At 39.2% G+C, this 26,891-nt stretch overlaps 1 protein-coding gene and 2 pseudogenes across 3 annotated transcripts; all 3 read right to left on the reverse strand.

The window, feature by feature from the left end:
* Positions 1-3,285: 3,285 nt before the first annotated feature.
* LOC145991811 (facilitated trehalose transporter Tret1 pseudogene) lies at positions 3,286-4,572 on the reverse strand (annotated as a pseudogene).
* Positions 4,573-8,394: 3,822 nt separating this feature from the next.
* LOC145991812 (facilitated trehalose transporter Tret1 pseudogene) lies at positions 8,395-9,750 on the reverse strand (annotated as a pseudogene).
* Positions 9,751-10,688: 938 nt separating this feature from the next.
* LOC145991502 (facilitated trehalose transporter Tret1-like) lies at positions 10,689-26,676 on the reverse strand. 3 transcript variants are annotated; one of them, XM_083127522.1, is made up of 3 exons: positions 26,621-26,676; positions 15,221-15,385; positions 10,689-12,230 (listed from the first exon to the last, which is right to left on the reverse strand). In XM_083127522.1, exons 2-3 carry the CDS (start codon positions 15,357-15,359, stop codon positions 10,837-10,839), a joined length of 1,533 nt encoding a protein of 510 aa, XP_082983648.1. In that variant the 5' UTR covers positions 15,360-15,385; positions 26,621-26,676; the 3' UTR covers positions 10,689-10,836. The 3 variants fall into 3 exon arrangements, with proteins under 3 accessions (XP_082983648.1, XP_082983646.1, XP_082983647.1); XM_083127520.1 differs by lacking the exon at positions 26,621-26,676 and adding an exon at positions 18,982-19,071; XM_083127521.1 differs by lacking the exon at positions 26,621-26,676 and adding an exon at positions 18,982-19,034 and having other exon boundaries at positions 15,221-15,398.
* Between the last annotated feature and the right edge of the window lie 215 nt (positions 26,677-26,891).

The raw sequence follows: 26,891 nt of genomic DNA on the forward strand, positions 1-26,891 counted from the left end.
GAATATAGATCCGCATTTAACTATATCCTCTTGGCTATAAAACGCTTTCTTATTTGGAATTCTCAAACAAAGAACCTATCCCCCTGAGATTAAGATGTCTGTAGCCGTGGTAAATAACATTTAAGTACGTACCCAAAAGGGGCGTGGCATTAGTGGCGCTCCTAACGTGGGGCATTACATAAGTTCGTAGCAAATGTCACCGCACGCCACTGGAATTTATGGGTGCCTGGACCTTTAAGAACCCTGCAACAATCTCAAAAGGCCCTACATGGTCAAAGTCCATGCATTTGCCACTTGTAAGGGGCGGATTTAGATAAAATTTTCACTCGGGCGAGTAGGATTTTAGGTGCACCCTGCTTCTTCGCCCCAAACTTTCTCCCTTTTCCTTGCGGGCTCAAAAATGTCCCAACCCCCCTTAATCGCCGGCACTTGTTTGTAAAAGCGACAGCTCATTGTAATTAAATACAACATCTAAACTAACTAATCTTGATCATTAAACAGCACGTAATGCCTTATATTTGTAATCTATGACGTGTTTCACCTTGCTTATCAGAACAAAGATGGTGAGTTAGGTTTCAAGCATGCTTGAAGTCCTCAAATGCTCAAGTTGGGAAACATTCACTCGAGCTTTATGGATAATTGGAGAGAGAGGGTTGAACATGAGGATAACGAAAGATTTTGCAAATTATCTTAAGTTTGGCTGATGGCGTGCCTTCCTCCTTCCCCAGCGGCGGCGCAAGGAGGTTCGGTGTTGAAAATGAAGAAAAAATGAAACATGCATACATGTTTTAGCTACTAAATCCAATACTAATCAACTCTTAGTAGGCATCTGTAATAATATGCCATTGAAATTGAAGAATACTTGCGACTTGCTTCATTTTAGCACACCAACGACGTGTTTAGAAATTTGAAAGGAACATCTTGTTCAAGGGAGAGTAATGATATACGTGGACAATCGGAGGATTTTAACCAGGGACAGGCGAGAACAGCTGTGTCACTTCAATACCTAATATTCGGTGCTCAATGTGACGGCATGACATAATAAGACAATTTAAGAGTTAATGTTTCTGGTTGAACATACAGTAGGTTTTGAAAAGGGGTGCTGAAAGGCATGCGGAAGAAAATTAAGGGGTACGCAAGCACCCCCTGGCGCCGCCTCTACCCTCCCCCACCCACACAATTCCTTGCATAGCCAAAATAAATCTGTACATTTAAGTTAAGGGTCGTTAGGTTAGGATGTGCAAGACTACCCGCAAGTAAAGTTGTACTGGAAAACATTAACCAAAGAAACTAATGAAACCACTTCAAATGATTTTCTTGTTTGACAGCAGGTAATGCGTTACATTTTTTTAGAAAGTTACACAACTTTGCGCCCACACCACTTGGTACACCACCTTGTTGGTACCTTATTTTATACAGTGGCGTGCACTTGGAGATAGCAAGTCTATCAGTGATAGGTCACTTGCAGCTATCATAGTTTTTATAAAGCCGCAGTATATATGTGACACTCTTATTACACTCATTTCATCCTAAGGTGCGATCAGATAGGCCAGAAGCAGGGCCCCTTGGCTATCCTTTGTTTTGGGCCCTGTCGACATTATTATTAACAGTTTTGTTATTGAGGAACTTCACTTCCACTAATTGCATGCTCCGTTTTAATGCCACTTGTAAACTTAAAAATTTACACACAAAGTTCGATAAAACAATACACTTAGATTTAACAAGAGAATACACCCGAAACTGTAACGCAAGAAACTCCTTCTTCCTTCTTCCATGAAATAAGCAAGTAAAAGGATTTTACACGTTGTTTTAAGTTGCTATTGTCACAATATTAAGAAATTTTAATAATCGATCGTCTTTGTCAATTCTGCCCCTTCAGCGTCGCATTTAGTGCGGCCTCCCTGGACTTGCGGCCCCTAGGCTATAGCATAGGATAGCCTAGTGGTAAATCCACCCCCTTGGCTAGAAGTAGATTGTCTAACAGACTATTCGACCTCTCAACCTGTACGAATCATTTGAGATCCTCTTTATTAGCATTAGTAAAATGTAATCCCTTAAATAGCCGGCCCCCGTGGCGGAGTGCTAAGATGCCAGGGGTCCCAGGTTCGAATCCCGGCCTGGCCATGGATATTTGTGAGTGTCCATTCATCAATGTCATCATATCCTCACTCATCCCCACCTTCGCAAATTAGCCAAAAGTGGCACAAAAAGCGAAGTAAAATGAAGCAAATCAATCAATCCCTTAAATAAAGATACACAGGATTTAAGACGAAAATCAATTAAAATGATGAATGGTTGGGGAGGCTTGAGGCAAATAAAATTCGCGGGACCATTAACCAAAATTTCATAATTTGTAAGTCTGAAGAAACGGAGTCTCAATTAAGAAGAAGTCATTAAAGTATATCTTACATTTTATTACCTAACGTTTATCACATTTTCATACATTTACTTGCATTATTTCTTAGACTGAGTACATCAATTCCATAGTACACCAATTCCATTTTGAAAAAAAAATCAGGGCCTCCCTCATGGCGCAGTGGTAGCGTCATTGCCTTGTAATCGAGGGGTCCCGGGTTCGATACCCGGTGGAGGCACAAGTGGTTCAGATCCCACTTTAAACTGTAGGTCCAGTCCCGATTAGCCTTACTGTGCATAAAGTGGACTTAAAACAGCAACTCAAACCAAGTATTTTGAAAATATTTTGTTTGTGTCCATTTCGGCGTACTACGTGGCTATCACGATGGACATTTAAAATCATATTCAATTGTATACGCTCGTATAATACTGTACTCATTCTATGGAGTGAGTTTGCACTTTTTGCATGCAAACTAAAACTTCATACCATGGTATCATTCTCTTTATCAAATATCAGTATTGGAGTATTTAGAATGTGCAGTATTTGCTTCGAGTATGATTTCAATAATGTACGATTTTTTTATAATTTTGTTCCAAAGCAATTCATCTTATTGGATTTCACATCGGAATGCGCAGTTGCGAAATTACGTAATTGTAAATAACACTGCACCGCTCGTGTACGTAGAATATGTGACAATCTGGAGCAGCAGGACATGAATTATCAAGTGGAGGATGCCCAGGGTTCCCAACAACCTCTCCACCCATCCGATTGCTGTGAAACTGACAGTAAGCTATGTACACTGATTATTATTAAATTAGGCAATAAACATTAACAATACTGTAAGTGTTTGCTATCGGAATATATTCATAAGTTGAATGCATGCAGTTCATAGAATGGGAAAATCTATTGCAAAATTATTCTGTAATTGTTTACCCATTCGCACCTGTAAGTTCGATCTGTATTTGTTCGAGGGATTTGCCTTTAGTCTCTATTACAAGGAAGAATACAAAAGCAACCCCTACACAAGAAATAATTCCGAACGTCCAGAAGGATGCTTGTGGGCCAAATTCGTTATTTATATCAACGTAAAATTTTGACACAACGAATCCCAATAACCACTTGAACATGCATGTTGCCGACGTGGCTTTCCCCCGTGCATTCGTAGTAAAAATTTCTGATACAACCGTGCAAGGAATTGGCCCAAAACCCAATGCAAAACCAACTATGTACACAGTCAAAAGTAAGAGAGGAAGCCAGCGTATGCTGTCTATATTCTGCCCATCTGAATTCATGTAAAAATACATCCCTAGTAGCATATTACATATTGCCATTAGAGTAGACGACACAATGAGCAAAATCCGTCGTCCTGTTTTGTCTATAAGAATGAATGTTACGAATACAGAGGCCACTTCAACGCATCCGGTAATGATTGAGGAAATATTTTGGTCTAACGAACTACCAGCGGCCTCAAATATATCCACAGTGTAGAACAAAATTGCATTTATGCCTCCCAGTTGCTGAAAAAACATCAATCCAAAAGAAATCAAAATTCCCTTTTGAATGTTTTTCTTAAAAAGCATATCCGTAAGCGAAGTCCTTGGGAGCTTCTCTTCCAAATCAATCCCCTCTTGGATTTCTTGTAATTCGCGTGCAGTGTTAAACCCCTTGCCTCTGAGCCAACGCATTGAGCGTTCAGCTTTTTCCCTCTTGCCCATCTTGAGATAATGTCGTGGAGATTCGGGCATAAAGAAAAACACTGTTGCAAACACCACACCCACAATACCACAAGTGATAGATAGCCACATCACAGAAGCGAAGTAACCGACGACGTTAACCAACACTATTCCTATGTCAAGGAACAGCTCAAATGATGTAGTTAGCAGACCTCTGATCCTCTTCTCAGATATCTCCACAATGTAAACCGGCACAATAATACTAAATGCACCTCCACTAATGCCAGTAAGAAATCTTCCAGCATAATACATGCCAACTGTCGATGGGAAAGCGAGCAAACACCAACCAACAATTGAGGGTATCACCAGGCATATCAGTGTCCATTTCCTTCCAAATTTGTCCATGCAAAAGCCAACAGGAATTGTGCTGGCTGCGGCTCCTAGAGGCATCAAAGACCCGATCCAAGATACAGCATCTGAACTTATAAAGATGTCTCCATCAGATTGGATTTTGGGTACAGCAGGTGCGGACCATGTCAACATTGTTCCTAATGAGAGGCCTGCAAGACTCCCTAAAAAGAAATTAACACTTTTTGTATATAAGTCAGAAAAAGTTATCTCTAAGTGTCTGATGTCGTTGCCGAAGTGTTACAAAAATGATTTAGTTGAGTGCTCTGAATAGCTCATAAGCCTGTTACGACAGTGTAAAATTTAACAAACAAGAAGACAAGATGCACAATGTTAATTACATTAGCAAACCCATGGGTATCTGTAGGATTTATTTCAGTAAGCCAATTCATTAATAAATGTAAACAATGTTGATTATAATGTGTTAGTTTCTTGATTTCATTTTGTTATTTAGCGTCGCAATCCTGCCACTTTTCGCTAGTCGCGACGATGAGGATGATATGATGAAATTGATGAAGGGACATTTACAAAGAAAACCCATGCCCAGGTCAGTATTCGACCCGGGACCCCTGGCGTTGAACCGCGCTGTGCTAACTACTCCGTCACGGAGGTCGGCTGTAGTGTTTTAATACACGTATATCTTTCTTTGGGGAAGTTGGTCATTAAAAAAATGCTTCAGATATAAGAAAGTAGAGTTCAAACCAGTTAATATGTGTAAGCTATTACATTGCGAACCTGTTCATTTTAAGAAATAATGCAAGAATGAGAGTTATGAACATAATCGCATTATAATAATACTATGGTTAATGGTTATCATTCGTATGGTAAGTTTAACGAAGCAGATAAACGAAATTACAACTATCAATATCCACTATAACGAGATACTGTAGTTCGACTGTAGATCAGTTCCGCATATCAAAATAATACAAAGTTCTACACAGTGATCACAAAGTCCCATTACCCCCTATGTATTACATAGATGTTAATGAATTGTTTCTTATTGTTGCAGGATCTACATCTAAATCATGGCTGATGAGTCCACTTACACCATGGAGGAACGGACAGTCATGAGCGCGTGGGCTCACGAACGACCCCATACAGGAAAATCAATGAGAGATATTCAGCATGATTTCACTGTAAGGTTTCAGAAACCTTCCCCACCAAAACCAACAATTTTACGGTGGGAGAAAAAGCTCTTTGCAACTGGTTGTATAAAAGATACGCCCCGACCAGGGCGATCATCAACACGACTGGAAACGTGTGTGGAGGCTGCAGCGTCTGTCGAACGTTCGCCAAAAAAGTCCATTCGTAAGAAGTCACAGGAATTGGGAGTTCCATATTCGACATTACAAAAACATATGGCATTTAAACCTTCGTTTGTAAAGGAATTGAGTGATAATGACATGCAAGAAAGTCATCATGCTTGTGGGAGAATGCTCGATGTCTTTACAACCCTTCCTTCAAGGAATAAAGTGTTTTTCTCGGACGAGTGTGCGATATATCGCAGTGCAAAAGCGAGAAACATTTATTTCTGGAGTAAAGAAAACCCACATTTTTATGAAGAACTTGAACACAACCCACCACATGTCATGATCTGGGCTGCAATGTCTGCAACCCACTTGGTGGGTCCATATTTCTTTGACGGTGCTGTGAATCAAATGTCGTATCTCACTACGTGGTTTATTCCACACCTGCAAGCACAGGACTGCTCGGTCGTGTATGGTTCCAGCAAGATGGAGCACCAAGCCCATTATGCTATTTCCGTGATGGAATATCTCAATGAGGTATTTCCTGATACATGGATGGAACGTGGTTCTGTTCATTTGCCTGCGCCTTTGGGGTGGCCACCCCGAAGTCCTGATCTGTCATCTTGCGACAATGCATTATGGGGGTTCATTAAACAGAAGGTTGCTGCCACACGTTACGAGACAGTTGACGAACTTAAGGATGCTGTTCGACGTGCATTTACTGCCATCACGCCAGCAATGTTGAGGAGAATTTCCCATCGTACATGGCGGAGAATCATACTCTGTTATGAAAACGATGGTGTACACACAGACACTCTGGACTAAATCTTAACGAATAGTCACACTACCTCCGAGTTGTCCTCTGCCATGATCTCACATTAAAACAATCCGACCATCTATGACGATGTGGACACGCGATAGGGGGTAATGAAACTTTGTGATCACTCTGTGGAATGGAATTTCAATACGAAGTAAACTACAAATGACACATTTCACCTTTATACATGCAGTCAATTTATACACCAAGCAATTGCCAATCCAAGAGCTCACATTAATATCTAGCATCAATTCATAAACATTTTTAACCTACCTGCTAATGCAGCTAAATATTGGGGGAAGAGAGATCCTGACATTTTGTTCAACCAATGCTATACTCAGTTTATGAATGGAGCATGGTTTTCTAATTTTCTTTCCCACTTATCTCTTCGTGTAATCTGTATTGCATTTAGATAAACCGAGTTGAGTACTTCGGAACAAAGCTTGCAGTTTTTTTTTTTAATGAACACACGAGAATGAACTACATACATATTGTGCCACACACACGTGGACAACTGGTGACTCTCGAAAGGAACCTGGGGGAGGAGCGTAGTAAATTCAGTGTTGCAAACTGAGCAACGCTTTTTTGGCCACTCTCGCAGAAAGAATCGAGGCAGGGGACTTCAATCCCAAATGTGTACAAAGTTAAATTTTGATGAACTTTCTTTTAATCTCGCCGTTTCATGAGCGTTACCAGACACGTTTTAGGTGGTGTTAGGCTGTTGGTAAAAATGGAATTGTATAACAACGTTATACATATTCAAATCATTATAAACTATTAGTCTATTGCCAATTCATCATCCGCCAAGGGTCCCGGGTTCGAATCCCGGTCGGGCTTGGTTGTTTGTGAATGTCCATTCATCAATTGCATCATTTCATCACTCATCCCCATCTTCGCAAATTAGCCAAGAGGCACAAAACGCGAAGTAAAATAAACTAAATCAAAAAAATTTCATCATCATCATCACGCTGGACCTCAGTGACGAAGTGGTTAGCACAGCGCGCTACGACGCCAGGGGTCACGGGTTCGAATCTCGGCCTAAGCATAGGTGTTTTGTGAGTGTCCTTCATCAATTCCATCATAACATTACTCATCCTCATCGTCGCGATTAGTCAAAAGTGGCAGAAAAGCAACGTAAAATAACCTACTTCATACAATCAATCAATCATCACGAGGAAGATTAGGGTTCGATTCCCGGGGTGGCTGATCTTAAGTTGGAATTTTTCGAAAGTGTCCCTGCATAAAGCTGCTCTGAGGCTCAACCACCCATACAGTAGAAATCTCCAAGAGATATCCATAGAATATCCACAATGTCCAGATTATATCCATGAATATTATGCGATATCAATTAGACGTCCATGGGATATCCCGTCTCTGATATCCAGAGGATCTCAATGCTGTACGGTACATGTACACGTGTTTTTTTAAAAAAATTGACATACGTTTTTGATTTATTTATTTTATTTAGCGTCGCATTTCTGCCACTTTTGGCTAATTGCGACGATGATGATATGATGAAATTGATGAAGGAACACTCGCAAAGAACACCCATGCTCAGGCCGGAATTCGAACCCGGGACATCACATCTATTTATGACTATTTGCAGTTCGCTTTTTATAACTTGAGCTTTCAAGTTTTGCATACGTAGATAAAACAAATATTACATTTGAGTTGAATATCTGATAGATATTTGTTTGCATCTCCATGTCGATGAGAGCATCGAAAAGACTGCTTTTGCTGTCATTGTTCTACTATTTCATTATTCTTCTTATCAAATAAGCAATATTAAAAATTAGCTACTGACACGACTGCATTATTTTTTAATTTTTTTTATTAGATATACTTCCTAGTTTGTTTCGACATCATAAGATCTAGAAATATCATTTGTCCTTTTTACTTCCATCGGACAGTCGTTCTCAGCTTGTTCAATTCGATTTTGCCTGAAAGTTCCTGCTGAATATCTTCCAAAGATTTCCCTTTGGTTTCGATTACAAGTGTAAATACAAAAATGTCTCCTAGAAAGCAGGTGGTAGCAAAGATCCAGAATGTTACGTCCGTCCCCACAGAGTTGGCCATCGCGTCATAATATCTGGTGACGACGAAGGCCAAGAGCCAATCAAACATGCACGAACTGGAGGAACCGAGTCCCTTGATCTCTGCAGGGAAGACCTCCCCGAGCATTATCCAAGGCACTGGACCGTTGCCTAGGGAGAACCCGATCAAGTAGACGGTCATGCTGAACATGGGAAGCCATCCTAAGTCCTTCCCGGAATCTTTGTCCTTCACATTGAAGTAGATTCCTAGGAGAAGGGCGCAAATTCCCATGATGGTGTATGAAATTAGAAGCAAGATCCGCCTCCCTGCACGGTCAACAATAAACGTGGCTACCATTGTTGCTAGGACTAGCATCACGCCCACGATTATTGTTGAAACGGCTGGATCTAAGTCGACATTCGCGGCTTTGAAGATGTCTTGCGTGTAGAAGATGACCGCGTTGGATCCTTCCATCTGTAGGAAGAACATGAGCCCGAATGCTATTGTGGTAGCCCTGACTGCAGCTTTGGTGAAGAGCATGTTAAACTCCATATTTTGATCTCGAAGCTGCTGGACGTACTCTTCCATGTCGTGAAGTTCTGGCTCGACGTCGAAGTTTGGTCCGCGCAGCAACTTCAAAGACTTTTCGGCTAGTTCTCGATCGTTCTTCTTGAGGTAGTAGAGAGGAGACTCTGGCATGAAGAAGAACGTAACCCCGAACACCACAGGGACTATGCCACAGAGGATACCGAAAGCTGCAATGGGAACATATGGTCCAATGACATAAGTGTAGAGGATTCCCACCGTTAACATGAGCTGAAAGAACGAAGATAGTTCACCTCGAATCTCCTTTTCCGAAATCTCTCCGATGTAGATAGGCACGGCAATACTAAAAGCTCCACCGCACATCCCAGTAATGAATCTTCCTGCGTACAACATGGCGACGTTCCTAGGGAACGCCAAGAGTAGCCATCCAACAATGAACGGTGCCACAAGAATCAGCATTGTCGTCTTTCTCCCGATGACCTCGATGGAATATCCAGTTGGGAAGGTCGCGAATGCAGCCCCGAGACCCATCAGAGAACCGATCCACGAGAGTTGCTCATCTGTCAAATGGATCGTGTCTTCCTCTTTCAGCTTCACGTTGGCCGCGGACGACCAGCCCAAAGTTGTGCCCAGCGCGAACGCACCAATGGCAACTGCAAGAGAACACATGTTATAAAAACATGCCCTCCTATACGTAGCCTCCACATTAGCATGCAAAAGAACACTATTATTTGGAGCTACCAAATGGAGGAATAGGTAGCCGACTTTTACTTCGATTGGCCTACCAGCACAACAGAAACGTCACACAATCCACAATTATTTTGCATACCTTGAAAATATTCCACAAATGCCTTATGTATGAGTACTTTGTCAATACCCTTGCCACTTTCATGATTGCCCTGTCATCAAGGAGTCCAGGCTTTGATTTTTCGTATAGATACAACTTTTGGTGCATCAGACCTCATCATTTACTATAACTTTGCACAAATGCGTTAATATTGCTCACTTTCTACCTCAGAGATAGATATGGGGATTAAACAATCTGTGGAATGTGGATCAAGTTGATATAAAACGAATTTCGTCCAACACTTCCTTGTGCAAAATTTTAGAGAGAACAAAATTAAAAAGAGTTAGAAATGATGTGAACAGTGCTGATTGACTTAATTTGATAATAAAATAAAGTTAATTTTTTCTAAGTTTTCTATTTTCATTTAATCAATTCATCCCTGGGATAGCACAATGATAATGGACAGTATATCACAATTAAAAGCTTTCAACCTCTGTTATATAAACAAGTATGTGGTTTTTAATCACTTTTAAAAGTACATAAGCTAAATGAAGATTGACTCTTGTGAATAAAACTGACTTAAAACAGATTTTGCTTTTTTTAACCAAATTAAAAACTTTTGATATTACGCAAAAAAAAAGTTGAGTAGCTTCATAATGTTAAAGTATATTATTCTGTCCGATCGAAATATAATCTAAAAGTTCTGCAGCTCATCATTTATACAACATATTTGTTAATTTTAAAATGAAATTAATATTATGTAACGGAAATTTTATTTCAATAATTTTTTAACAATAAATTAATCACATTTTGATCCGTAATTCGACGAAAACATTAGGTTTATTTTTAAAATAAACAGCGTTGTGATAAAATGCTACTATGACACCCTACGCTCACACGAAGAATTGTATTCTTTTTTCCCTAAATATATAGTATTCAATAAGAAAGTTATTAAAATTTATATTTGTCTAGGTCTCGTTATCTTTTTCATTTTCGTCTACCGCTTCAGTCTGATTCTCTGGTGCGTCAACTACTCCTTCTCTTACTTTTCGCTTCTTCCCTGACAACTCTCGCTGAATTTGTTCCAAAGATTTGCCTTTAGTTTCAATTACAAATGTAAGGACAAACACGACTCCTACGAAGCAAACAGCCGCGAAGATCCAGAAGGTGACTCCAGTTCCTATAGCTTTAGCCAGTGGACCGTAGAATCTAGTCACCACAAATGCCAATAGCCAATTGAACATGCAGGATATGGAGCCTATGAATCCTTTAATTTCCGCAGGGAATATCTCTCCGACCATCACCCACGGTATTGGACCGTTGCCGAGAGAGAACGCTATTATATAAAGCGCCATGCTGGACAGGGGAAGCCACCCAAGGTCCTTGACTGAGTCCTCCCCACTGTTGTCCTTCATGTAGAAGAAGTAGCCGAGCATTACGGCGCATATCCCCATGATGGAGTATGATATCACAAGCATGACTCTCCTTCCGGCACGATCCAGAACCAGGGTGGACACGAAGGTTGCAAGGACTTGGACCACGCCGACGATGATGGTGGAAATGTTAGCGTCCATATCCACCTTGGCGTCGTTGAAGATATCCTCGGTGTAGAAGATGACGGCGTTGATGCCCTCCATTTGCTGAAAGAACATGAGTCCGAAGGATATTATGTCAGCCTTGATGGCGGCTGGAGTGAGGAACATGCCGATGGACAACTCCCGACTCCTGACCTCTTCGATCGATGTCTCCATCTCTTCCATCTCCGGTGCGATATCGTAGCTGGGTCCTCGGAAATACCTCATGACCTTCTCTGCGCTCTCCCGCTTGTTCTTCTTGAGTAGGTAGAGCGGAGATTCCGGCATGAAGAAGAATATGACTGCAAAGACTAAAGGAAGAATCCCGCAAAGCATGCTGAAGACTTCCACGGACACATATGGACCAATGGCGTACGAGTAGAGAATCCCCATGGTAATCATCAGCTGGAAATATGAAGTCAGAGTTCCTCGAATATCCCTGTGTGCAATTTCGCCTATATAAACAGGAGCAATGATACTGAACGCCCCACCGGACATACCAAGGATGAATCTGCCGACGTACAACATGGCAATGTTCTTATAGAACGCCAGGAGTATCCAACCAATGAGGAAAGGAATGACTAATATCAACATAGTGCGCTTCCTGCCGATTTTCTCCATGCAGTAACCGCTAGGGAAGGTGACGATTGCGGCTCCTATAGTCAGCATGGATCCGATCCAAGACAGCTGGTCGTCGGTTGGGTTGAGTTCGTCGTCATCCTCGAGCTTTGGGTTTGCCGTCGACGACCAGCCTAAGGCTGTCCCAAGCGCAAAGGCTCCGAGGGTCACTGGAAAAGAGAACTGGTAAGGACCTGATTGTCCTCGTCGGCGAAATTTAGGTTTAGGTATTACATCAGCTACAGGCAAGGGCGTATCGAAGAGAATATCTGATGTGGCTGCAGACAACCCCACACTCATGAGAGAAAGAGCAAAATGTCGAGGAAAAAACATTGAACTTATGTGCAGTTTTAGCACGTGTAGTTTCGAAATAGCCTACCTGGTTTGTACTAATCGTATGTGTAACTTGTATTTATAGCATCTCTTGTTCACTCGCGCAGCGCATGGACGCGAGCTAACGAAATAGTTTTTGTGAACATCATATAGACACTTCTGGCTCGTAAAAGAGGATCTCGCTCATAACACAAGCAAAAATCAGCATCGTATTGACGTCAGTGTGGAATGGCTGTTAAGGCTTAGTTCTTACCTTTTGATCAAGCCAATAAAATGACAAGTGTATTTATGCTGAGAGAGCTAAACTTAACAAGCCTAATCCCAAAACTAAGGCATTCCTTGCTTACGTCAGAACACGATGTTGGTTGTTGCACGAATTATATGTGAAAAATAATAAAATTTCATCTATTCACTATTAATCCTTGTCTTCGAAAATTTTCCATGAATATAGAACAGCGGAGTAACATAAAATACACTGCTGGACAAAAAAAAACCGGACACTTGCATTTTTTGTGATAACACAAATTCTGATTCGAAGGCTAACTAAATGTTGCACAAATTATTGGAAATAAGAAAACCTGAATATATTCAACAGAAAGCAAATTAAAATGTATTGTTAATAAGTTAAATTAGAACATAAACGAAAGTTACAGAAAACTACCAAAAAAAATTGAAAAAAAATCTTAGCAATATTTTTTTAATATTGTAAACTGGCACTGGTGGGGTATATAAGCTGTCTAGTAGTGGGTGTTACCTCCCCTGCCATCAATTACAGCTTGTAACCGCTGTGGTATACTTCGAATAAGGTTGGCAATCACTTCTTGGTCCAATTGCTCCCATTCTTCTTGAATAGCACATCTTAGCTCTTCAGTTGTTTCTGGAACTATTGCGCGGTTTCTGATATGTCGTTTCAGTTGATCTCAGACGTGCTCTTTCGGATTTAGGTCCGGACTTTGTGGTGGCCATTCTAATCGCGTAATCCCAACTTCGTCCAGGTACTCGGTGACAATATTCGCAATGTGAGGACGCGTATTGTCATGCATAAAAATAAAATCTGGGCCTATGAATGGTGCATATGGTACTACATGATCTGCCAAACATTCTGTAATATACCTGCAAGCTGTCATTGCCCCATTCTCTACAAGAACCAACTCTGTACGTCCTTGTAAAGAAATACCTCCCCAGACCATGACACCACCGCCTCCAAAGGGTGTTATTTCAACGAAACAACATTGTGCATAACGCTCATTAGGTCTTCTATACACATGTTCACGCCCGTCTGATGAACGTAGGTTGAATTTTGACTCATCAGAAAATAAAACCTTTTCCCACTGCTCCACATTTCAATGTAGTATTTTGTAGCAAATTCCAGTCTTCGCTTCCGGTGACGTGCTAATAACCTGGGACCTGTAGCCGGCCTCAGAGATGATAAACCACTTTCATTCAGTCTTCTACGAACTGTTCGTGAAGAAACCACAGCTCTATGAACATTTCCCAAACGCCGTGCCACAATATTTTAAGTCGTACGACGGTCTCTTAAGACTATGATACGCATGAAACGATCTTCCCGTCCTGTTGTGCATCGTTTCCGACCAGAACCCGGTCTTCTACCATAGGAACCAGTTGCTTCATACCGTCTGAGAGCTTCATGGATAGTACTTCGTGCTATATTTAGCACCCTAGCAATATAGCGCACACTACGACCAACATCACGAAGAGTTACTGCTTTTACTACCTCTTCACGTCTCATTTTCAAGCTAGTAAACTTACACTACACTTGCAAGAAAAACACCAGCAATGACAATGTCAATAATATCTGTTACTATGAACCAAAATTCGTGCCTCTCTAGACATTAAACAAAATAACATCAACAGGAATTGAAAATCAATAAATTAAAACAAAATTGCATGAAATTAATTTTGAGCCTATACTAGGTGCTCCAAATAAGTAAATACTAGTAAATAAATGAATAAATAGATAAATAATAAACGGAAAAACTATGGAAAATGGTCAATAATGAATGTTCAATTGTTCAATACTTAACTGAGAGCGTAATTCATAAGTAATTGCAATTCAGATGTCAAATATTAAGATGTCCTGTTTTTTTTTTGTCCAGCAGTATAATACAAACAAATATATGGAAACCTGATTTCCATCTAAATATTCCATCCTAATATCGCTTGCAACATTGCGAATTTAGAGTGAGTGAGGCGAATTTAGTGAGAGTAAGGATTTTAAGGCTAATCGGGACTAGACCTAGAGTTCAAATTGTTATCCAATATGTGATCCTTACACCCCTAGAATTCTGTATTTGGGGCTTTGTGAAAGAAAGTCTGTGTGTCACCTATGCCGCAGAAGGTGCAACAGCTGAAGGGGAGAATACGAAACGTCCTTGTTTTGGTGGAGGAGTTCTTTGGATAAGTGTGGCATGAACTGGAATTTCGATGGAATGTATTGGGATGTATGTCGCATAACTAGTGGAAGCCACATTGAACATTTGTAGACAATCATAAAAGTGTTAGAGATTGATACACAACAAATATCATTGTTGTATTCCACACAGTTCAGTCGAAAAAAGTTCTTAAAGTTGTTTACTCAATTTTGTTACACACGGGATTACACACACACACATTAACATAGTTCTATTGTTCTAATTATTCCTGATGAATGAAATAAAACTATGCTTGTTTTATGTCCACTTATTAACGTAAGATAATAGGATGTAGACTGCAGTTTGGCCAAGGATCAAAGCACGAATCCGTTGATCACAAGACAATATGGTTTGAAAGCTAACTAAAGTTGCTGTTTAGTGTGTATAAGACCTACCTGACAAGGCAGCTACATACTGGGGAAGCTTCCTCGCTTCGATGCTCGCTTCTTCCCCTGTTGATAGGGGTTTCACATCTTCCTCTTCAGTGATCGGGGGTGGTGATTCAGTTTCCAGTGCTGACGTGTTCTCATCCATGGTCTTGAGTTTTCAGAAGGGCACGTCTAAAGAAAGAAACTGCATTTTTTGTGATAAGCGTAACATTTTCTTACACGCACGCAAATGTTGACATGTCCATGTGGAGGAGTTCTATTTGTTAACCAGTGCACGTTCACTGCGTTGAATTAACACCTGTTGTTAGACTACTTGGGGCAGGCCCGTAGGGGGGCGAAGTCAATCCTAGAGGGGGCAAATTTTTAATATATTGTGTCGCATTGGCAGATATGGTAGGGTACACAGAGGCACTTGCCCCCCTTCCCCCAAAAGCTATAAGTAACAGAAAAGGGATAGTATCTTGAAACTGCAACGAAACAAAAAAAAAAACTTCGAGCAACATCAAATAGCAATATTTCGATAATGACCTTTCCAGATTGCCAAAGAATATAAAGTTTAACATAAATAGGCTAATAGGGACTGTACCTACTTGTTATTGTAATTGATTGATTTGATGTTTTTAGTCCACTTTATGCACACTAAGGCTAATTGGGACTGAACCTACAGTTTAAAGTGGGATTCGAACCACTATATGCCTCCACCCTACTTGATATTTACAGGTCGATAATGTTAATTGATGACTAACAACAGCTTTGGGCCACTCTGCAGAACTGATTAAGGGAGCCCTTTATAAATCATGCTTCATAATGATTCCCTCTAGTTTCCAGTATGCAAGATTTTTACGCACAGCGGAATGTAACGAGAATCCAACAACACCATTTTGTTGTGTTTTACAAGCAAAATCGAATAAATTAAATAATAATGGTTACATATTATCTGCACTTTGATGAATTGTGTAAAAAATTGTAATACTTTTTTTTGACCTTGCTAAAACATTAAAACATGGGTCCCTTAGTCCACCACGGACTCTATTTCCTTCAAAGGGGAGACACTTGCATCCCTACAGACAATGTTTGCCTACTGGTTACGTTAACCATTTTGCAAAATATTGTGTGACAAACAAATAAGAATCCCTTGATTGATCAATGACTTCTTGGATTACAGTGTCATCATTAATATTTGATATTAAGTTTCATAGAAAGAAATTGTTTTAATAGGGCCCAAACAATTTTACGGGAGCGCTATGGCATTCTCCTTAATATTCTTTTTTCATGTAGATCATTTGGCTCCCAGGGCCGACTCCCGCCGCCGTCCCATATAGCTATGGCTCTGAAGTTGGACTATAAGAATAGGAGAAATTGCGAGCGAAGCGAGCAAGAAAATTTTACGAAATGTATTTTTATTTGTATAAAATTTGAAATCGAAGGGGGGGGGGCAATTGCCCCTATGTGCCCCTTGCAAGTACCATTGGCCGTCTTGAAGAAAAATGCAAGGAACTCGTAAAAACTAATTCCATCATGAGTATCCAATTTTCCTGCTATTCTTAGATTCTCCTAGTCTTGTTTTTTTTACTTCAATGTTTGCTTCCCCTAGAATGAACTTCCGTCCAAGGTCGGGGGTGGGGGGATATGGCCCCTGCTCCCTCATCATTCATTATTGCGATTAGCTAGAAGTGGCAGAAAAGCAACGCTAAGTAACAAGATTCAAATATCCACTCCCTCCCTCTACCACATGAATCACTATTACCAAAAGGTAGACTTGGGAAACAAAAATTTAAGCAGTTCGAAGTTAATATCAACACATCCAAGAAAAAACATCTGAACACATTCGGCACCATTAATACAAGACTACTCAAAATGTCACAACTGTTCTAGATACTGAAAATTGTGAAATCATTTTCCGAAGTCTGAATCTGGAAGGGAATCCTCCCCCCCCCCCCATCTTGATACGACATTATACGGAATCCCATAGATACACTCTAATAAATCACAAAATCAATTAGTGTCTTTGTTATGTTGCTAGAGTAACACATGATATAATTTTAAACATTAGTGAGAATTTCAGGTAGGAATGTGTTCTGTATTTTTCACAGGGGGGCAAAGGAGGCTCTCAGGGGGGGGCAGTTGCCCCCTGCCCCCCTCTACCTACGGGCCTGACTTGGGGATCTGTCTTGCTTGACCGACAGTTCAGCCCAAAGATTGGATGTTTCAGATCCTTTCAAATATGCACAAAACGAACACACTTCTTTTCAGATTGAAAAGTATATAGAAATATATTTCAGGAAGCGTCTTACCCCAGTCATCAAATGTCACACAACTAATAATAAATTTTTATTAAGAATAAGGAATGCTATTTCTTTCTGGCGGTACGCCATACCGGCATCTTTTGATTATTTATGAACACTACAATGTTTCGAGTAGTTATTATGAACACAAGAACAAACCAACTTTAAGGGTGCCTAGAGAAAAATGAACTAAGAATAGGTATAATCACAGGCGTGAGCACACCCCCTGATTAAGGGAGACAACATCCTTGATAAAAGGTCAGTCGGGGAAAGAGAAATTACATTCCATCTCTGTTTTACAAATGTATTGATGCGTTCAAAACGGGCGTACCTGGGGTGGGCCCAGACCACCGAAAGTCATTTCTGTGGAAATTGTGTAATTTTAAACGTAATTATATAAAGGTCATCTCTCTCGTGCGGAAATGGAACTCAAATTTATTCCATGTAAAGGAAAGTCGAATCTAAAAAAAATTTTAAAAAAATTAAAAAACCAAAAAAAAATCGCACCCCTTCACAAAGTAAAAGTTTCAATATACCAGTGCATACGCATGCAAATTTCATACACATCGATTTACAAATATTGGATAGCATATGAAACACTACAGTCCAACATTGGAATGAACTTCTGCAGTATTTCGAAAAATATCCTATCGTACAATGTTAGCCTTTATTCAGTTGGAACAAGCGTGTTCAACATCTCCACTTTGTAACTGGTACAACCAATTACAAAAGGAATACGTTTCTTGTAACTCATCGCTTTGAAAATGCGCAAAGAGTATAATATTGTTTAGTAATAGCGATAAAATCACTCTACGCTGGATTTCTAAGTGAATATGTAATTATGGGTATAATTATTATTATATAAAGAAGGTGGTGTAACAAAAGCAAATATATAACAGCTAACAGCATACATTCATTACCTATTTTATTTTTAAGCAAGACCACTAACATTTGTATAGAAAAGCTACAAGACGGAGAATTTCAAAATAAAAATTTAAGATTATAGTGTAAAAATTAAGTTCCGGATTACTATTCGCACACACTCAATACAGAATCTATTCATACCGATATATGCCCTATCTTCGTGTAACTTCCGCAGAAAAGAGCTTTTATGCACCAAAAACAACCTAAAAACATTTTGCTTATCTTAGTGCTGAAATATCCATTATAATTGCATTTTAAGAACTCTTTTGGAGGTCCGACCCCGCTCCGCCACGGATCCCCCTGCAAATATAAGTTCTTGACCCGAAGATAATGCAACGTAAGTTAAGGTATTTGTGCGATGCTAATTGCATAAAGATGCTCAAATTGTATTACTATTATTATACTGTAGAAAGTCAAGGGTCTCCAAGTGACGTCATGACTCATTCGAAAATCATATACGAGAATGGATGTTGTTCTTGTTCCACAAATAGCCTGTTATTTACAATACGCCTTATTTGCAACCTGGGTCGCAATAATGTGTGAGAATTATGTACTTACGACAATTGTTATACCGATATGTCAATAATGCAGTTATCAGATCGCTAATCCAGAACAAACCATTCAGCGTGGCAAACGGCAAGATCAAATTATAGCATAACCGAAGAAACGCAATAATTGCCGAACAAAAAGCACATTCATTATATTTGTGAATTGTTGCTGCGTCTTGTCGCATAACCATATGGTGTCATTTAGGCACTGCTCTTCAGATGTTTTCACACTGGAGTGGATTATGAATTTGAATTTATTACTCCATATAAACCATTGGCATGGGCGTCCAGAAGGGGTGCAATGGGGGACCGTGGTCCCCCTGGAAAATGAAAGTCAACCAATAATGATACATTTTTGACATATAATTTCATTTTAGCCACAATAATATGCGTTAATTTTTGCATGAATATGATAAATTCAAATTTAAGCAATTCTTTTTTCAGGGAACAACACTATTATTTGGGAAAATGAGTTTTGTTTGCCCCCCCTGGAAAAAAAATACCTTCCTTGACCCTCCCTGGAAAAAATCCTGAGGACGTCCATGTACAATGTCTCTCAAAAGTTTTAGGACAACGACATTTTAAACTAGGCAACCCAATTTACACAAGGCGTTGGTGGGTTGCGTGTACAGTTAGGCTCAATTTCAGGGTTGCCACATGCACAATAGATATTTATAAAATACGCGAGAGAAAAAAAACAAGTATTATTGTGTAAAATTATTAAAAATATCACTATTATATCGCAGTTGACAAAATTCTTTCTCAATGAAAAAAAATAGGTTTTCTAGTATTTCATTGCTGATGAGTCTACAGAAAGGAAAAGAGGTGATAGAAAACGAAATGTGACAAAGGAGAGGAGAAAGAGGAAGCGAAAGGAGAAGAGGAAAAGTAGAGGAGAGAAGAAAGAGAGGATAGACGAGGAGAGGAGATGTCGTGAGGAGAATGGAAGAAGATTCTAGGAGAGTTGAGGAAAATGGAACAAAGAAGAGAAAAGAGAAGGAAAACGAGATGAGAGAAGAGGAGACGAGAAGAGGGGAGTGGAGAGTAGAGTAAAGGAGAGAAAAAGAGAAGAACGAAAAGAAGAGGAGAAGAGTGCAGTGGAATCGGAAATCTAAGAAAGGAAAGGAGATACGAGGAGTTGAGATGAGTGGAATAGAGATAACATGCGAGTAAAGTAGGGAAGGCGATATGAGATAAAAGCTGAGCAGAAGGAGGGGAAAGAAGAAGGAGTAGGAGAAGAGAAGAACAGAAGGGACTGAAGAGAAGAGGTAGTTTCAGAAAATATCGTTTGAGCGTCAAGAATTGTCAAATTATCGACATGAAACATTCAATAACATTTCGAAATGTATTGGAGAATGTATTAGATCGGTGCGAAATGCCTTTTGGCTTAGTTCAGAGCAAGATAAAATCTTCCATGTAAGATCTTTGATTTTACCTGCGTTTATACCACTAAAAAAATGAATGTAATTTTAATATTTATAAGAATTATCCAATTTTTGTCCACTTCTCGGTTCGTTGAAATGGAGATTTTGCAATTTAATATTTCCCCTCCCCCCATCGTTAATTCCAAACTGAATCATTCCGTTTCACATGGCGTGGACAATGAACACAATGGGATAGGTCTAAAACTTACGAAAATTTTCTGCCACCGGAAGGGTTTGAACCTACGACCATCAGATTGACAGTCCTGAACTGTAAACACAACACTACCCTACAAGCTTTCGCTCCTGAAAGTAAGTAGAAGGAGCTGACCAATGTGAAATGTAGATGCAACTCTCCTCCTACATGTAATGTGCAAACAATACTTGTTTGTAACAAAGAAAACGAAGGTAGTACCACTCGGCGAAAACATTGAATGGAGAATTGCACATGATGAAAACTTTTCATTCGATATTTGCGGAGGTTTCCTTGCATTGAACTCGAGTGGGAAAAGGGGTTAAATTAGTATGTCCTGAATTGCCACAAATATAAATAGTTATTTCATTAATATTTGTCAATGTCTTTGAATCAGTACACAATAATCGTTAGAGTATCATAATTCACGATCTTATACATGAAAATATCCCTTTGAACGTGTGTCAATTCATTTATTTGTTTATTTTTTTTATAAATTCCATATGCAGAACATCATCACTATACACTGCTATTACAAATAATGTTACCATCCTCTTGCTTAATAGAAGGGGATTTAAAAAATAGGAAAAAAAGAACACCTAGTATGGAGGATCGAACCTTGGACCGCAATCAATGCTTTCTAGAACTCTAACCAATACACTACGGCCTTTGTTTCCCATGGAGCAACAGGTTTTAATTATTCTGTCGCGTGAATATTGTAAACGTTATCCTGTAAAACGAAGTTCAATACTTTGATATAGCTCTGTACTTCTAGAATTACTCTATACACATGCATTTGAAATTTAACTCTGAATTTATTTTTTCGTTGTTAGTATATCTAAGCTTGTGAATATATTTTATTTGTAATTTTATAACGGTTACATGAACATCTACGAAATAATAATAATAATAATAACCTCCGGTTGACCAAGTTGCCAATATAAACAAATATAATACAGATTGTCTTCGAGCTTACATTGTTAAAAAGGAGCGGATACACGTATTACTATTGCAATACCTATCCCAATACTCATTCGATAAGGTTTCTTGTTTGTCAGAGATTATCACTTAAACTATTGCATGTTGAGCTAGTGCCCACCTAGCCGCCTCTGATGAAATCTATCATTCTTCAGATTCTCTTTAAAATTCGACTCTTGTCATTTGTAACTTGCTGGGTGCAGACACTGTGCATCGACGTACAGTGTTTTGCGATAAGAAGTGGCCTTGAATAGCGTGAGTGAGTCACTTTGAACGCGAGCAAGCTGCGCTACCAAGCTTGTCTGCCTTTGAAAACAGTAGTTTTTTTTCACCTTTTCCGAACGCGATTGCTATTGCAGAAGTATATATTCTCTCAAAAGAGCAAGAAAGGATATTAGACCAATGTTCTCCCGTCGTTTAAAACCAATATTAGCTATTAAACGAAAAGTTCACGATTGTCAATAAACCTATCTGAGCATAAGGTGGATGTAAATAATAAATTTAATAGAAAGATTCTCCTCAATAATTTCTCTCCCACTGTCTACGTCAGGCCAGTACCCATGGGGGGGGGGGGGCATGGGGGCTGGCGGACGTCCGATTCACCGATTTAGTCAGGACAGTGCGTTACATTCAATCCCTGTCCCGACTTTTCGAACTGCAATCGTGATGCGAGAATCTCTCTTTATTATTTATTATTATCTTAACTCACAATTAGACATGTTCTTTATTGTAATAATAATTCCTAGTACGCAACATTTAATTTATAAATATATTATTTTCTAAACATAGAATTATCATGACTTTTCAATGGCGCTCGCACTATTTGAACTATTTTATAATATCTGTGTGTGTCTCTCTCTCATATATATAATATAATATATAATAATATATATATAAATTTGGGTCTGGCCCCTCCTTCAAAGAAATCCTGCGTACGGGCCTGGTCTACGTCAATGTCAGAAATGCAAGCAATATTTTTATTTATTTTTAACCCAATTAAAGGAATGTGGAAGAATTTAAATAAGAAAGAGCGGAACGACTGTTGCTCTAGCCCGACCCTGTGGCCGAGTGGTTAGCACATCGCGCTGCGACGCTAAGGGTCCCGGGTTCGAATCCCGGTCGGGCTTGGTTGTTTGTGAATGTCCATTCATCTATTTCATCATTTCATCACTCATCCCCATCTTCGCAAATTAGCCAAGAGGCACAAAACGCGAAGTAAAATAAACTAAATCAAATCAAATCAAAGACTGTTGCTCTACTTTTAAAATTGTTGTTCTTCGAGGAAGAAAAATAAGGATTTACTCCAGCACTTTAACACAGTGTCCCTCGAGTCTCTCTTGACTAATACTGTCAAATGTGAAGTGATTTTATGAATAAAATTTTCCGCTTGTTTACGTCTAACGTTGCGCAGATTTGGTAGTTCGCAAACGGTGTAATTATTTCGTGTTACCTTACGCAACAGCAAATACATTTCATAAGACTTTTCTGGACACGAGAAACAAGCATTTCGTCTGTTCCAGTATCGCAGGAAAAGAATACCGTCCTGCAATGTTCAAGCCTCTAGATATTTTCCATTAATAATGTCTAATCACAATAATAAGTTAGAAGAAATGACTCGCATTTTCACAACTACCAATATTCTCGTTTTTCATCATCACTTCGAAAATTATTTCTCGAAGATATCTGCTATACTACACGAAAGCAATTCAAAATTAAAGTAAAAGTTCAACTACATGTATACCCAAGGACATTTACAATATTGGGGGGACAGAATAATTAAAAATTGTTACTACAATCGAAGGTAAGGGCGTGGTGTACTGGTTAGAGTTCTCAATTGGGCTGCTAGCGGTCCTAAGTTCGATCCTCCTTACGATGTTTTTTTTAAATTCTCCTTTTATTATAAACAAGAGGATGGTAACATTATTTGTAGTAGCAGTGTATAGTGGCTACATTGTTCTGCATATGGAATTTATAAAAAAAATAAACAAATAAATGAATTGACACACGTTCAAAGGGATATTTTCATGTATAAGATCGTGAATTATGATACTCTAACGATTATTGTGTACTGATTCAAAGACATTGACAAATATTAATGAAATAACTATTTATATTTGTGGCAATTCAGGACATACTAATTTAACCCCTTTTCCCACTCGAGTTCAATGCAAGGAAACCTCCGCAAATATCGAATGAAAAGTTTTCATCATGTGCAATTCTCCATTCAATGTTTTCGCCGAGTGGTACTACCTTCGTTTTCTTTGTTACAAACAAGTATTGTTTGCACATTACATGTAGGAGGAGAGTTGCATCTACATTTCACATTGGTCAGCTCCTTCTACTTACTTTCAGGAGCGAAAGCTTGTAGGGTAGTGTTGTGTTTACAGTTCAGGACTGTCAATCTGATGGTCGTAGGTTCAAACCCTTCCGGTGGCAGAAAATTTTCGTAAGTTTTAGACCTATCCCATTGTGTTCATTGTCCACGCCATGTGAAACGGAATGATTCAGTTTGGAATTAACGATGGGGGGAGGGGAAATATTAAATTGCAAAATCTCCATTTCAACGAACCGAGAAGTGGACAAAAATTGGATAATTCTTATAAATATTAAAATTACATTCATTTTTTTAGTGGTATAAACGCAGGTAAAATCAAAGATTTTACATGGAAGATTTTATCTTGCTCTGAACTAAGCCAAAAGGCATTTCGCACCGATCTAATACATTCTCCAATACATTTCGAAATGTTATTGAATGTTTCATGTCGATAATTTGACAATTCTTGACGCTCAAACGATATTTTCTGAAACTACCTCTTCTCTTCAGTCCCTTCTGTTCTTCTCTTCTCCTACTCCTTCTTCTTTCCCCTCCTTCTGCTCAGCTTTTATCTCATATCGCCTTCCCTACTTTACTCGCATGTTATCTCTATCCCACTCATCTCAACTCCTCGTATCTCCTTTCCTTTCTTAGATTTCCGATTCCACTGCACTCTTCTCCTCTTCTTTTCGTTCTTCTCTTTTTCTCTCCTTTACTCTACTCTCCACTCCCCTCTTCTCGTCTCCTCTTCTCTCATCTCGTTTTCCTTCTCTTTTCTCTTCTTTGTTCCATTTTCCTCAACTCTCCTAGAATCTTCTTCCATTCTCCTCACGACATCTCCTCTCCTCGTCTATCCTCTCTTTCTTCTCTCCTCTACTTTTCCTCTTCTCCTTTCGCTTCCTCTTTCTCCTCTCCTTTGTCACATTTCGTTTTCTATCACCTCTTTTCCTTTCTGTAGACTCATCAGCAATGAAATACTAGAAAACCTATTTTTTTTCATTGAGAAAGAATTTTGTCAACTGCGATATAATAGTGATATTTTTAATAATTTTACACAATAATACTTGTTTTTTTTCTCTCGCGTATTTTATAAATATCTATTGTGCATGTGGCAACCCTGAAATTGAGCCTAACTGTACACGCAACCCAAGGTAGATAGAGATTAGGTAAAGCCATCCGAAGATTGCCGATCTTGCACGAACGCGTGACGTCACCAGAGAGGGAGTGAGCTCGGCTGAAGCAGACGGCTCCTAGCATTTATATGGGAGATTCAGAGAGCGAAAGTATATTATTACTTTTAGGAGGGGGAAAATATTAATTGTCATCCTCCAAGATGGTATTGAGGCATCCTTTTAATGATTAGTTACATAATTGAAAACGCGCTACTTTTAAAAGGGGGCAAAGTACATGTGAAAAAATGTATTTCGAAAATCCATATTCCTGAAACTTTCTGATCGATGCGCTACAAAGAAAGTTGCGTGTTCTCCTTTAGAATTTCGTCATTTTACAAATCGTAATATAATTTTAACAAAAACGTGGCATGCTAAAGAAGAATTAAAGAGTTTTAAAAAATAATTGATTAATAGACTTAGTTTATTTCACTTCGCTTATCTGTTACATATGGCTAATCGCAAAGATGAGGATGCGTGATCATATGATGAAATTGGTGAAAGGAAAGTAGACCCATGCCCGGGCGGGGATTCGAACCTGGGGGCCCTTGGCATCGTAAAGCGTTGTCCTAACCACTTCGCCACAGAGGTCAGTATTACAGGAAATAAATAGAAAATGGCAATCATATGGCATCTATGTTTTAATATGCGAGAAACATTTGCGAGGAGGTTATTGAAGTAACAAATAATTATTACTAGACGTTGTGATGAAAATTATTAATATATCTGAAATATCGGGAGTTGACCTTGCAGTCTCTAAATGTACTTTTAGGGTTACGCAAAACCTTTACTAAAAATTGCTAGTGTAAATTTATAAGCTATTAAAATTTAAAACTTATTCCTGTTCGAAAAAAGAAACTTCCAAGTCAAATTAATATTTCGTATAAATACATATATTTTTCTCTCATGAGGCCAAGAGAGTATTTGGAGGCGAGGGTGGCTTGGGAAGCCTATAGCCCCGGATCTAGATCTGCAAAGGGCTTCAAGTGGGAAAACATCGTCCAGAAGATGGGGCGAAATGATTTTTTTTTTAAATGGCTCAAGAATACAAAGATATAAGTGGACATTTGACAAGCTTAGTCTAAAACTTACAACTGAAATCGTACGTGTGTGTGTGGCGAGGGGGGGGGGGGGGGGGCTGGCTGCGTGAGGTAACACAGTGGAATATGATTCACAATACTAAAATTAAAATAAATATGTGGGAATAATAGAAATCAAAATATGTTGTAGCTAGTGACGGCGCAATGGTAAAGATGGAGGGGTAAATCATATTTTCCCGGGGCAATCATGTTTATTATTCCGTTACATACGACACAAAAATGCATATTTTAGCTAAAAGAGCATTCATTCATTTATTTATTTTTGTCGTTTTACTGGGGGCAGATGAGAGAGAGAGAGAGAAATTGTCGAACGAGAATAGGGGCGTTCCTGCTCCCCCTGTAGTGTGGTCACTGCCTATAGCTATGCTGGAGAAGAATGCACCAATTAATACGCTATTAAATAAAACAGATACTTTTAAAACTTTTAATCAAATTATTTGTGAACTATGATTTAAATTTAGAGAGAACACACACCTGTTTAATTTAATTTGGATGAGTTAACTTCTGAAGCCTGCCATTTCCGAGCCTTCTTCCGGTGTAATTGCACTGCCCTTTGATTTGATATTTAGTTTATTTTACTTCGCGTTTTGTGCCTCTTGGCTAATTTGCGAAGATGGGGATGAGTGATGAAATGATGAAATTGATGAATGGACATTCACAAACAACCAAGCCCGACCGGGATTCGAACCCGGGACCCTTGGCGTCGCAGCGCGATGTGCTAACCACTCGGCCACAGGGTCGGGCC

Source organism: Lepisma saccharinum, chromosome 8 (assembly GCF_977018435.1).
Source record: "Lepisma saccharinum chromosome 8, izLepSacc3.1, whole genome shotgun sequence".
NCBI classification, from domain to species: domain Eukaryota; kingdom Metazoa; phylum Arthropoda; class Insecta; order Zygentoma; family Lepismatidae; genus Lepisma; species Lepisma saccharinum.

Excerpts from the sequence above, each read along its gene's own strand:
- LOC145991502 (XM_083127522.1), bottom strand. The coding sequence starts at position 15,359 with ATGGATGAGAACACGTCAGCACTGGAAACTGAATCACCACCCCCGATC. Across the intron at positions 12,231-15,220 it reads GTATGTAGCTGCCTTGTCAG|TGACCCTCGGAGCCTTTGCG; the intron begins GTAGGTCTTATA and ends TCTCTTTTCCAG.